We start from the raw sequence: 13,246 nt of genomic DNA, 5'->3' as shown, positions 1-13,246 counted from the left end.
AAATTTCACTGGAGCTACCACATCTCGGTTGAACGAAACCGTCGCTGTTATCGCAACAAACGAGCAATCACTAGCTTGAATCTCGGCTTGAGTAAACATTATTTTAAACGCCATTTCACGTATAGCGCAGCATTTGGTCGCATAAGCGAGAAATGTAGATAAAATGAAAATTATAATTAGTCGGAGAGATAGTGCAAGGCTGAAGAATTTGAAAATAATGCGAAATCATCCGTCCGAGGGGACTGGCGTCGCCAACGGTTGCAGCAGTTCGTGGCGGTGCAGGGTGGGGTGTGGTAGAACTGGTTGAAAGTGGTGAAGCATCGAGTCCCGTTGCATGTTGGGAATATAAAATATGTACGTCGGATAAGCGCCGATTGGGGAACTGCATTACCTGTTTATTCGTGAATTCTGGTGCGAAAACGTCACAGTCAGACAACAAGTGTAGTGGTGTGGATGGTGTGAAAGTCCTGATATATCGGGACGTTTGATAATTCGGATGTGAGAGACTTTTTTGGGGATTTTCTCGAACGAAGGCAAGGCGGCAAACGCTCGGTCGCCTCCATAAAATGCCCGTGCATACAAACGCTGAGGTGCCTTGGACATTTCTCGCTAACGTACGTGCTTATTCCCGCTGAATTTTTCGTCTTCAGTTCGCAATATCATGCGGGGTTATCGACCTGATTTCATTATCGGTTATAATAGAGTGTTTGTTGACTTTGCAGAATCAAGACGGGAAACGTAACCACGTCTAGGAAATCCCGCCGCTGGGGAAGATCATCTCGCAGCAAAAGCCACTAGCCAGAGCCAGAAGGAGGGCACTCCCCCCTCCCCCTGCGAATAGTTAATAAACTAGTCTGCTGACTCTTAGTTTTGCTGCAAAGAAGTTGGTTATCCGTTATCCCGCCTAAAATACCGGGTATTTACATATTTTTCTGCCAATATAAAAATATCCAAAATTCATGGCAATACAACATAATACATAGGATTATGGTGCACCTCAATCCATTGCTGGTTGGATAAATGTGTTAGGGTAACTCAGCAAGACAGGAACTATTTGTTTGTGGTTTCAAACTTTGTAATGTATTTTGAAAGACCGACAGGCCATTCCATGACATTTTTAACCATGTTCCTCGTTATTGAAATAATTACCCATGTGAGATTCCAAACATGGCCTCTTTTTAACCCACTCACTTGCCATTACAGAGACTCTGTCAAAACTCACGATTACCTGTGAGACGTTTGGTTGTATGTACTGTAAGGAATCGACCGAACACATTGCTGTGCTAATAACCGTTGAACCCGTAGACAATAAGTATGACTGTTATTGAAGGTTTAGTGACAACTATGCATAAACTGTAAATCTCGTATTATTATCCTCCATTAAGTCAAAGCTCTATATATCTAGATAAATCAATTCAAGTTAATTATCAATATCACCATACAATTAGAGTAAGTTTTATGACTGTACACAGCTGAATAGAAACGGCATCGGCATGTGCGAACAAACCGAAATCAGTTACTTGGACGGAGACGTAGTATGGGTGAAGCTCGGTGCGTCATGGTGGCCTGGCCAAGTCACCAGTGTTCATAACTTGCCTGAAGATATTCAGGAAGATCTGAAGAAGAAACCGCTGATTGCAGCTGTGAAATTTTTTCAAGAAGACACATAGTGAGTCTTGGTTCCATATGTATATCTTATTCTTATTTCTTCCAAGACCACCTGATGGCGAATAGGAGTAGGTTTTTTGCATCAAACTATATTACCAAAATATTTAACATAAACCGATATGCTGTGGGTAATCATAATCCTTCCTGATTGCAGTGAGTTTGTGAAGAATTATCAGCAAATCTACAAGTACAACTGCACATTAAAGGATGATTTCATCAAAAAAGGCTTGGGTACGTTACTGCAATTGTTTTCATAGCCTTAAATCTCGCCTCTTCAACAATGTAATTACATCGAATCCGGCATGCTTCCATAATTCATTTGTGCGTGGGGTATCATTGAAAAATTTCACCATTTTATTTAACAACTGCGTTTCTATTATTGAACCGCTGTATTCAGTGGGGTAAGTTTTCTCATTTTCCTTCAGTAATTTATGTTTTTATCAACAGATAAGTACAGAACCAAAAGCAAAGATGGATCTAGTTATATGGATAAATTTCCCGGGGATGTGGAGATGGCTGAAAAATTAACGGGAGGAGATGCAGACATAATATCAAGTCACAAATTCACACGTCAACAGAAACCAGATATATCAGCGCTTTTTGGAGAAAAGAAATTACCAAAAAAGAAGCGCGAACGTGAAGATAGAAGCAGAGAAAGACGCCACGATAGCAGTAGCTCTTCGGATACACCATCTAGAAAAATAATCCATCCACGATTTTTAAAAGAAAGCGATCATGAAGTTCGAATTCGTCATCAACCCGCAAGCCTTTCATCCACCCCAACAAACAGCGGTGGTTCACCACAGTATAGTTGCTATGTGTGTAACTTTACCTCGTCTCGGCTCAACGTCATTGTCCTGCACAACAAAACACACAGCTCTGGTGGAACACCAACACCAATAAGAACTAATATTAAACCATATTTACAACCAAAATCCAAATCTGGAGACAGTAGCACTCCTAAAAGAAAATACGTGAAGAAGGATAAAGGTGAGTCAAACAGAGCTAGAAAAGAGATCAAATCAGAAGGAGGAAAACGAAAGTACACAAAACACATAGAAAAATCAAATAAAAAGAAGAAACCCGATCCGGAGCTTCGAGAAAAATTGTTAGCTGACTGGGAAGATGAATCTGATGCTGAAATAGATTCCGATTTCCACAAATCTGTCGATACGAGTTCTTTTGATAACCTCCCTGAGAACTCTCAGGTAAATTTCTCAAATCCTGAAATTTCTGATCGAGAAGAGACTGATGATGTAGATGAGAATGAAAAAATCCTGTCAGAAGCAGAAAAAATACTACATGAAACTGAGTCTTTATCAACGATTGTGTTGAGCTCTGAATCGCCGGTTCGCAAGGTGAAAAAATCCAAACTTCTCCTTTCAGATGAAGACACACCTACAAAAAGTGACAAAAAGTCACGTACTGACAAGGACGCAAACTCAGCAATACCAGAGAAAGAGGAGCAAAAGCCGGACTCTGAAACTGACGATAAATTGTCAGCTTCTGAAAGTGATAAAAAGACTGGATCTGATAAAGATGATAAAAAATCAAGACTTGCGTGTTTTGATTTTGATGAGGATGATTTACCAGCGCCCACAATACCCCCAGTACGGAAAATACCCAGGGTTTTCAGCGATAAAAACTTATCGTTGAAAAAAGAAATTATGAAAAAATTCAAAATGAGTCAAGCTTTGAAAAATGACGAATTAAACGAGGTAAAGATCGACACAGACTTGGCGGCAAACGCTGATACGGAAACTAATAAAAACTCACAGATTATGGACGAAACTGATCCAGCTATAGTAGATTCTGATGGTAGACTTGAAAAACCAGATGTCAACATTTGTGAAACTGAACTCGAGATCGTGGACCCATTTCAAGTTGAAAAAGACCAAGATTCGCCATTCAATAAAACGAGTCTTTCAATAAACTCCACAGAAACACCGAGGCAGACGGAAACACCCACCGAATTTAGTGTTGAGAATAAAAATGTTGTGGAAGCAGAGGAAGAACTAGTTCAAGAAAAGACAGAGGCTGATGACAAGCAAAACAGCGCCGATGATTTGGAGAAAATGTCAACTGATGTGGGCGAAAGTCAAACTGGAACCAAAATTGACGTTGTAGAGGCTGAGAATATACCGATGGAAGTTAGTGAAATGTCGCCTGTACTTGTTAAAAAGCGTCGTGGCCGACCCAAAAAAAATCTGTCTACTGATCATAAAAATGCTGGTGATAGTGAACCTACAGGGAATGATAACAGGCCAGTTGAAGTTGATAAGACTTCTTCAGAAATTGAAACTGGATCTAACGAACCGCATGAAGTTCTACCTGCCACAACTGAAAAACTTGAAGCTGAAGAAATTAAAACCGTAGATGCTGGTTTAGAAGTATCACAGTTGGGGAGGCAACGTAGATCCAGTAGAAGGAGTTCCAAATCTGATATACTGTTTTTACAGGCTGATAGAACTTCTAATGATGACAGTCAGTCCGAGATTGATGACAAATCTTTGAGCAATGCAGACAAATCAATCGACGCTAAGAGAAAGGGACGTAGAGGTCGAAAACTTTTGGGCTTTGATCAGAAGTTACCCGATGCTGCTGAAAAACCCATAGATGCTGACGAAAAATTATCAGAATCGGTTGAGAAGCCAGCAGATTCAATCTGTGAAGAAAAAAGTCTTTCAAAATCTGAAGAAAAGCCCAGAAGACGTGGAAAAAAGACTGGAAGGGGTAGAAGACCTGTTGGATTCAACAAGAAGTTGTTAGAAAATTTAGGAGAATCGACAGAAGATGATGAAATCATTTCAGAATCTCACATTGAACTAATCGACAAGGCTGCAAATCAAACTACAATAGCCCTGACAGATGAGTCAAAAGCAACTGAACCAACTAAGGAGTTATCAAGCATCCATGAAGAATCTGCTGAACCAGAATCATCTAGTATCACTGCGGATAACTTGGAATCAAGTCAGGTTCTATCTGATTTAGTAGATAACGTAACTGAAAACAAATTGGTTGAAACCAAGGTTACCGTTGTAGAAGACGCTAAAAGTGAGGAGCTAGCGATTGAAGACGTTACTGTGGAGAGGGTTAGTTCCCAAACTGCTGAAATTACCAAGATATCTCTGGATACACTTCCTCCAAAGAAATCGCAAATTAAAAAGTTCGAGTTGGCACAAATTGATTTTTTTGAAAACGATGCCTCAGTAGAGAAAATTGTCATACAACCTGGGCCTGAGAAAAAAATTGACAAGGTTGAAGAGATGGAAATTGAAATAACTAGGATTGATCCCAGTAAACAAGTGGTTGGAGCATATTCAGAAAAAATACCATTAGTGCAGGAAGGAGTTGATATGAAGAATGATGGTAAAACAACTACAGATTTATTGGCAGAAATTGAAAAAGAATTGAATTCAGATAACTTGAGCATTAAACAGAAATTAGATAACCATCCTGACGTCACAATAGAAAGGGACACTTCAACAGACAGAAATAAAGAATCTGTCTCACAACCTGATCACAACGAAAAGGCATCGAAATTGGAGGAAGCAAAACAAAAAGTTGATAGTAATGAGTTGGAAATAGAATTAGTCACAAAAGGAGTTTCCAAAACTGTTACTGATACTCCCATCAAACGTTCGTCGATGCAAACTAGATACAAGGGAAAATTTACTCCAGAAACGGGTGCAAAATCGAAAAAAGAGAAGGATGGATCAGGAGAAGAAATAGCAGTGAATACTTTTCAAGAGGCCTTCCTAAAAACTCTACAGATAGACAACCTAAAGCGTGACAAGAAAATGATCATAGACGAAATAGAAATAACTGTTGGCAGAGGGAAAAAAGGTAAAAAACCAATTGATAAAAAAATCGATAGCGATATCGATAATGTCAATATTGTACCAGTTAGTGAAACCTTCGTACAAGAAACAAATACTGATTTGATCAATAGTAAAGAAGTTGAGAAGGTTGAAGATATTTTGGATACTGCGGGTATGTCAAATGTTTCAGTGGTCACCGATTTTCAAGGGGTAGAAGTAGTCGTCGAGGAAAATATCGAATCAGAAATTAAGGTAGACGAACAAAGTATCCGGGATACAAATCAACCGTTGTTAGAGTCAGAGTCCATTGTTGAAGCAGCCGCAAGTCCATCAGATCCAACCAAAATAGAAGATATTTCCAAGGCTTTAAATTTGGATATTTCAAAATCAGATGAATCATCCAGAGCATCAATGTCCACACCTTCACCAACATCAGCTAGTGGAACTCCAGTAAAAAGGCGGGAAAAACCAAGAATCATTGAAAGTGTATCATTAAAAGAGCCTATGCATATTTTGAAGTCTAAGTTGCTTGAGAAACTTCCACAAAGAGGCAACAAACATAAATTGGAGACAGATAGTCCAAAACGTGGTGATTCCAAACATAGTCCAAGAGCAAAGATCATGAAGATGGACAATTTACCATCTAACAGCAAAGTGCGACAAACATTGAAGACTACAACCCCACAACTTTCATTAACAAAAAAATTAGAAGCACTGAAAGCTGAAGAAGCAGCAGCTGCTAATCTTGAATCACAATCTGAACCAGTAATTGCCCAAACACCCCAATCTGTTGCTGCAGCACCAGTAACTCAAAAATTAATTCAACAGAGTTCTCAAAGCTTAGCTGACATGGAATTAGATATCAACTCGATGCCTTTTGTACTGAGCGAAGATGTCTTGACACCAGAAAGCATTGAGCAAATGCCCGTTGTAATAACTTCACTTGTACCTCCATCTAGTTCAATAGTAACATCATCTATTTCACTGACACCAACCTCACCGATGGTATCATCAAGTCAAGGCCATTTTAAGACAACCAGTGAATCTTCAACTGAGACAACGCCAAGTAAGAAGAAGAGTGGGATGCCTGCTATTTTGAAAAACAAAGGTAAAGGTAAACCAACAATTACCAGTGTGAAAACCATTGTGCCTCCGCTTACAGGAGGTGTGAAGGGTTTGAAATTTCAAAATGCCCAAGGTGGTAAAGCATCACCATTGATAACTCAGAAAGGGCAGCCAGGAAAATATGTGATTGTCCAGACAACGGGTGGTCAACAAATCAGGTACAGTGTTCAAGGGAAACCAGGGACCCAGCAAAAAATTACTATGCCTGCTGGAAAGAGTGCTGGTAGTGCGCAAATTGTACACCAGGGAGGAAAGGTCGTTATTTTAACATCCCCACAGTCTGGCCAAACAAAAATGATACCTCTTAACACGTCCAAAACATTGGGAACTAAGTTGCAAAGAATAATGACAAGCAAAGGTCAGATATTTGCACCAATCAGTACGCAAGGGGTCATAACATCGAAAACAATTATAGCTCCAAAGACTGATGCAGGATCACCAACGACATCCAAAATATCATCGCAAGGGCAAAAGATTATCAGCACTCAAGGCTTACTATCTACTAAAGGAGGTGTTCTAACACCACTTCCAGGTGCTATCTCCAAACAAACTTTACTAGGCACGTTTCCACAGGGAATACTCACCAAGGGTGGTATCTATACCCCAATCAGTGCAGCTTCATTGGCAGGCAAAACTATCATCAGTTCAAAAACATTGGTAACAACAAAAGGCACAACCATTTTATCGCCACTAACATCTCAGGGCCTTGTAACATCCAAAGGAACTATTTTAACACCGATACCTCAAAGTTTAAGTGGAAAAACTATTTTAAGTACCCAAGGGCTCGTTGGATCTAAAGGTACTGTGCTAACCCCGATAACTGGTCAACAAGTGAAAGCTATAGCAGCAAAGAGTCCATCGAAAGGAGGAAAAATTCAATATCAAACAGTTCAACAGAAAATGCAACTGCCTGCGCTACAAAAGGGTCAAAAAGTTCCGCTACCATCTCAGATGAGAGTTATTGGTTCATTGAAATCACCAGGTAGTACGATATTGCTCCAAAATACCGTGACTGGTCAAAAAACGTTTTTAACTGGCAAGAAAATGATTAAACAAGCCCTTGCCCAACAACAGCCACAGCCACTACCAGCTCTAACTGTCCAAAGTGGTTCACAGCAAGGATCTCCTACAGTTTTGTCTCAAGCTCAACAAGTGAAGGGAAAAGTTCTTTCTTCAAGCCCACAATCGGTTCAAAAAGTTGTAATACCGCGAACACCAGGACGCCAACAAAAGTCTCAACAGAAAATTGTAGTCCAAAAACTGCAGGATTCCTCACTTCAAGGTTCAACTTCAAAATTAGGAACAAATATATCAAATGCTTCTAAAACATTACAGCAGTCTAGACAGATTTCTGGGAGCAGCTCTCCAGCTACCAAAGCAAGTACAAAAAGCTATGCAGGAGTTAAAAGTGGACAGCAAAAGAGAAACCTGTTGAATGCAGCTCTAAATTCTATATCCAGTCCAACTCCAGCTGCAGCTGTCACCAAACCACTCACTCTTCCAAATATTGAGCAAACTGACCCTGAAAAGAAGCCCAAAGGACGTGTAACCATCGAAGAAGCTATTCCACCAGAAGAACCCAAGGCAGAACCAGCAACTCTAGAGCAAGTTACTCCAATTGCAGGAAAAATAGAAGAACCCAAAGTGGCTGCCCAGCCTCAAATAATGGCTCTACCTACGGACAGTGGTGATGGTACCCAAACTTACGTCCTGGTCACAATAGATGAACAAGGACAGATACAGCCATTGGATAACAATACATTAATGTCCTTAGAAGGAACAACTCAAAATCCAGATGGCACGAGAACATTGTACATAGATCCGAGCTCTTTGGGAGAAGCAGGGACGTTAGATAATATTGTACTACAATTTGACAATGGATGTGTATCAAATCTTCCATCTAATGTGAGTGAGCCGACTCAAACAGCAATAACAGAAAGTTTCCCAAGCTCTGAAATAATTCAAACATCAAATCAAGATATTCTGGCAGCTGCTCTTGCTAATACAGATTTTCAACAAGAGATAGGACTTCCGGATCCTACTGCAAACGTTATGACTACTGGGCTGACACAGACGAGTTTGATAAACCAGACTATCTTACAATCTACAATAATACCTCCCACGGAACCTATCTCTTCACCTGCAGTACTAGAAACATCATTGACGTTGAATCAACCCATTATGACACCATTGGAAGTGCCCAGCAACTTAACATTGACAACAGAAGTTCCATCGGCAGCCCCCGTGATTCCTTCATCATTAGAGCTCCCATTGACTGTCACCAATCCCAATATTGCATACATTTCTGCTGGTGCAGGTCAAATTCAAATTCCTGGAAATTCTATGCCAGATATCGGAGAAATAATGGATAGTTCAGCTGCTATTAGCCACAGCGAAACTCCCGTCACCACACAATATCTAGTTCTACCTAATCTGGATGAAAATATAACGATTGAAGCACAGACCATTCAAACAGACTCAAACTCTGTACCAACGGTTTCATATTCTGTATCGATTCCTGAAAGTATGGTGCTCGATACAACTCCTGTTCAAACAACTCCATCTATGCCAATTATAGATGATACTTATGCCGATGATGTACCATATAGTTCGGCACTCCAAACATCATTGGGCGGTGATCAAAGTTTCACTGACGTACCTGTGTCCGAAATGTTGGTGTCAAAAGCTCCAGTCGCCACAATAGAAACCACAGCAGCTCAAAATGTTACCGTAACATCAAAAATGTCCGTTAGTCTACAGGATACAGCAGTATCATCTGAAAAATTGGTGACAATTCCAGCAGTTTCAACTGGCTCACCAAATATACAGGAAGTGTCTGTGTCTTCGCAAGATATTTATACATCTCATGAGGTACCTGTCACAACTGAGGAACTCATCTTGCAGCAAACTGCTGTGACGACTCATGAACAAATTTCAACCCATGAAATGCCAATTCAAGAGGAACCCAATCAGGAAATTATTATGCAAACGGACGATTTACATTCAATGCAGATGCAAATCGATGATCATACCCCTGAAGTAGAAGCCACCAGTATGCCTTCGATAGAAACTAAAACCTGTACAATGACCTCTGAGTCACAAATTGAAATACAGTCCGAGCATTCACCATTTCACGTGACTGAGTCCAGTGAATTACAAGCCAGCACATCTTACGGCATTGTACCTGCCAGCAAGCTCGGCCAATTGTTGGAAACATCAACTACCAGCGAAAAACCATGTCCTATCAGCAATGACCAGGCTGAGACTTCAAATGAAAAAAATGAGTTGGTTCGGGATCAAGTAGACAGCCTGCCAGCTAAATCAACAGATAATCCTGAATCTGAACATATGGATGCTGAGCCATCTCTTGACACTGAGACTTTTATTGCTGATAAAGAGCCAGAGCTATCAGTACCCCGAGATGATACAACATCCTCTCAAGAACATAGTCATGAATTAATGAATGCCGATTCGGAAATAAATTTTGAAGAAGCTGTTCCAGAAACCAGCGAAGAAATACCATCTCAATCTTATGAGCAATTTGATATCTCCATGGCAAATGATTCCTTAGAAATTCCAAGTCAGTCTGTAAATAAGTCTGAAAATTCTCCAGAACCTACACAGTCAATATCTTATGAATCTATAGAAATCGACGAGGATAATGCTTCTGTTGAACCACCGACGCAATCCTTTGAGGACTCTAAACAAAATGAAGCTACACAATCTTACGAAACTTCGACTGAAATTCATGGCAACGCACCAACGCAGTCGTTCAACGAAATCATGCACAATCAGGAAGATAGAAACTCTGGCGACGACTTAGTAGATGATCAAAGTTTTCCAACGCAAAGTTACGAAGTAGGGAAATTGGAAAGTCTGTCAGAAAAAATGGAAACAGATGCTGAAATGAGTCAAGAGGGTAATATTCCTTCACAGTCTAATGATATAGGAACTGACGGTATTGGAACCTCCTCAATTTCTACAAATAATTCCGGAGCAAATGAAGATGAAACAGCTAGTTCTTCCTATGTCCCAGAAACTCCCGAAAACCAAGAGCGGGATCAAGATCAGGAAAGTGCAATCAGTACATCATCTTATGAGATACCACCTTGTGAAGAATTAAATATCGCCTCATCGAGTGTGATTCCTGATACCTCTGTAAGAGGAGAACATACAAGCATTCATGACAACGGTGTGCCGGAAATACCGACGTCATCCTATAATTTGAACCCTGACAGCAGCTCAACTCATGTTGATGCAGTACCTACATCTAGTTACGAAGATCAAGTAATTTTAGAGCAGAATGTATCCACTTCGTACGAAGTACCTATTTCTATGCCTGGGTTGGAAGAAACTTCGTCGCAAAGCTTTGTCACTGAGAGTTCGGACCACAGAAATGAACCAACCAGTTATTATACCCATCACCAAGAAGTAACGGCTAGTTATTATGAATCCGTTCACCAAGAATCTAATTCCAGACTTGAAGATGATCCCCAGGAAGAAGTTACGGCTAGTTATTACGATTCAACTCCACAAGATATCGCTTCGGAAGCCAGCCAAAGTTACTTTGCACCGGAAGAAGCTACCCCAAGTTATTCAAGTCAAAGTATAACTCCCAGCTATTATAATCCAAGACCAGAATCGGAAGCAACCCAAAGTTTCTATTCTTCTCAAGCCTTGGATAGAAGAGAGCAATCATCTTCGCAAAATGTTGAAGCATCCCAGAGCTTTTACCCTGAGGTGACTGAGAACCTAAGACTTAGACAGCAGGGCGAAGCAACCCCAACTTATTCTGCAAGGTACCCCGCTGACTATACACTAACCGATTCGCCGATTGAGAGGCACGACTTGGTAGAGAGTTCTGTGCCTGCCACCAGGCCAGCCGAAAGGTAATATACTGTATAAATGGTTTGGTGCCGTGCCTCTGATAATAATTATTCAATATAAATATTTCAGTTTAAATTCACTTTATTTACGAACCTTTGTTTCAAAAAAGAACTGTCATACGCGATAGAAAGTTGGCAAATAGATCCAAGTCTATTTATCAAGTGTACATATAAAGTAAGTTAATAAGCGGTTCGGAGTAAGACTAAAAATAGATCCTTATTATAATTTATGTATAGGTATGTTGGATCACGGATTCAATCCGTGATAGAATGCGATATGATTATAAGCAGTGTAGATTATGAAGGCATGTGGTTTTGCCGCAGTACCATAATGAGTTCGTTTAACACCCTTTTCAAATAAATAATAACAGTTGGAACTGAGTACTATATGGTTTTAAGACTGGGTGCGAGTTGATAATTATTAAAATAGGCAGAGCAGTTTATTTTAATATTTTTCTTTGAACTTTCATGTAACGTGTCCTGCTAACTATTTCAGGCAACTTTATCCGATGCTGTTATGGTAGTAGAATATCTAAAGACATATGGTTTTTGGTCTGTAATTATCCCATTAAGATTTTGAATTTTATGGATTTTAATGAAACCTTATCACTTTGTATTACGCTATTTCTCGACTGAGAAAACAGACAGAGAGTAAAAAATTCTTCGGGTTTTTTGCCATTATTAACACATGCCCATGACCAAATGTCTATAGTATACTTGCTACTTTGATCTTCAGATCTTGGATTGTGGTTAATAAGAAAAAAAAGTTCAGTTCTGTAATTGTGCTATAATAAAGAAAGAAGTAAAAATATTCTGTTTTTACATAGGATTAATCTTGCTATAATGTTAAGAATAAAATTGAACAAAAATGAAGAATTGGAGACTACTAAAACAGAATTTTATTTCTATGAGTGATATACATGGTTCTCTTTCTACCGAGATTTTCTATCAATTGAAAAGTTGCTTCTTGAGTATAACTATTTTGAAAAGATTTTTTAAACTTCCAGCTGCAATTTAGATTAAGAAAAAATAACGTTAAAGTCGGGGAAGAACCATGCGTATCAGGCTTAGTGTTTAGTTTATAGGGTATAGTCACTATGTAATCCGTGTGTTACAAGATAATATAACAAACGAAAATATAATTATATTATATTCTTTATAGTCTCATGTTATTCGGAATAAATATATTATGTTTTTATTTCTCGTGGCGTTTTCAATCAATCACGATCATATATGTACATATTACGTTGATGTTGGGGAGTGAAAGAGGCGAACGAGATACAAATCGCGACTTTACGACTGGTACCAAAAGTTAGAGTTTACCGGGCTTTGGGATTAGCAATGATTTATCAATGACTGAATCGTTAATGTTCCGCAATCAAGCTTCTTATTTTTTTTCTTTTTTTCGTTTATTCAATAAACCTCTATTTGTTTGAGAGGAGATCCCTTACATATACACAAAAGTGAAAATTTGTTACTATGGAAAATTAAAACTTATTACATTTTCTATAACACTTACTTGATCAGTCGCAGGATGAATTATTCATCCATTAAACTAGCTGAATGCAACTAGAAGTAAAGTAAAAATAGTTATACTACGCTATGGGATTATATCAGAAGCAATTTGATATTTTCATCACACTAACAATATTAATTTTTAAGTTCTAATGTGTGCACGACATACACGATTGTAACTATGAAATAAATATATGAATATTTACATAACTAATATGTACAATGAACATA

General features: G+C 39.1%; 1 protein-coding gene across 1 annotated transcript; it reads left to right on the top strand.

Moving 5' to 3' along the window:
• The first annotated feature begins 296 nt into the window (after nucleotides 1-296).
• Nucleotides 297-12,698, top strand: LOC105693424 (mucin-17-like). Its single transcript, XM_012413345.3, has 5 exons — nucleotides 297-614; nucleotides 723-916; nucleotides 1,473-1,669; nucleotides 1,823-1,899; nucleotides 2,116-12,698. Exons 3-5 carry the CDS (start codon nucleotides 1,494-1,496, stop codon nucleotides 11,505-11,507), a joined length of 9,645 nt encoding a protein of 3,214 aa, XP_012268768.2. The 5' UTR covers nucleotides 297-614; nucleotides 723-916; nucleotides 1,473-1,493; the 3' UTR covers nucleotides 11,508-12,698.
• The last annotated feature ends 548 nt before the right edge of the window (nucleotides 12,699-13,246 follow it).

This window comes from Athalia rosae, chromosome 1, assembly GCF_917208135.1.
Source record: "Athalia rosae chromosome 1, iyAthRosa1.1, whole genome shotgun sequence".
NCBI classification, from domain to species: domain Eukaryota; kingdom Metazoa; phylum Arthropoda; class Insecta; order Hymenoptera; family Athaliidae; genus Athalia; species Athalia rosae.
Note: the sequence above shows the minus strand (reverse complement) of the source record. Positions and strands in the feature narration are given on the sequence as shown.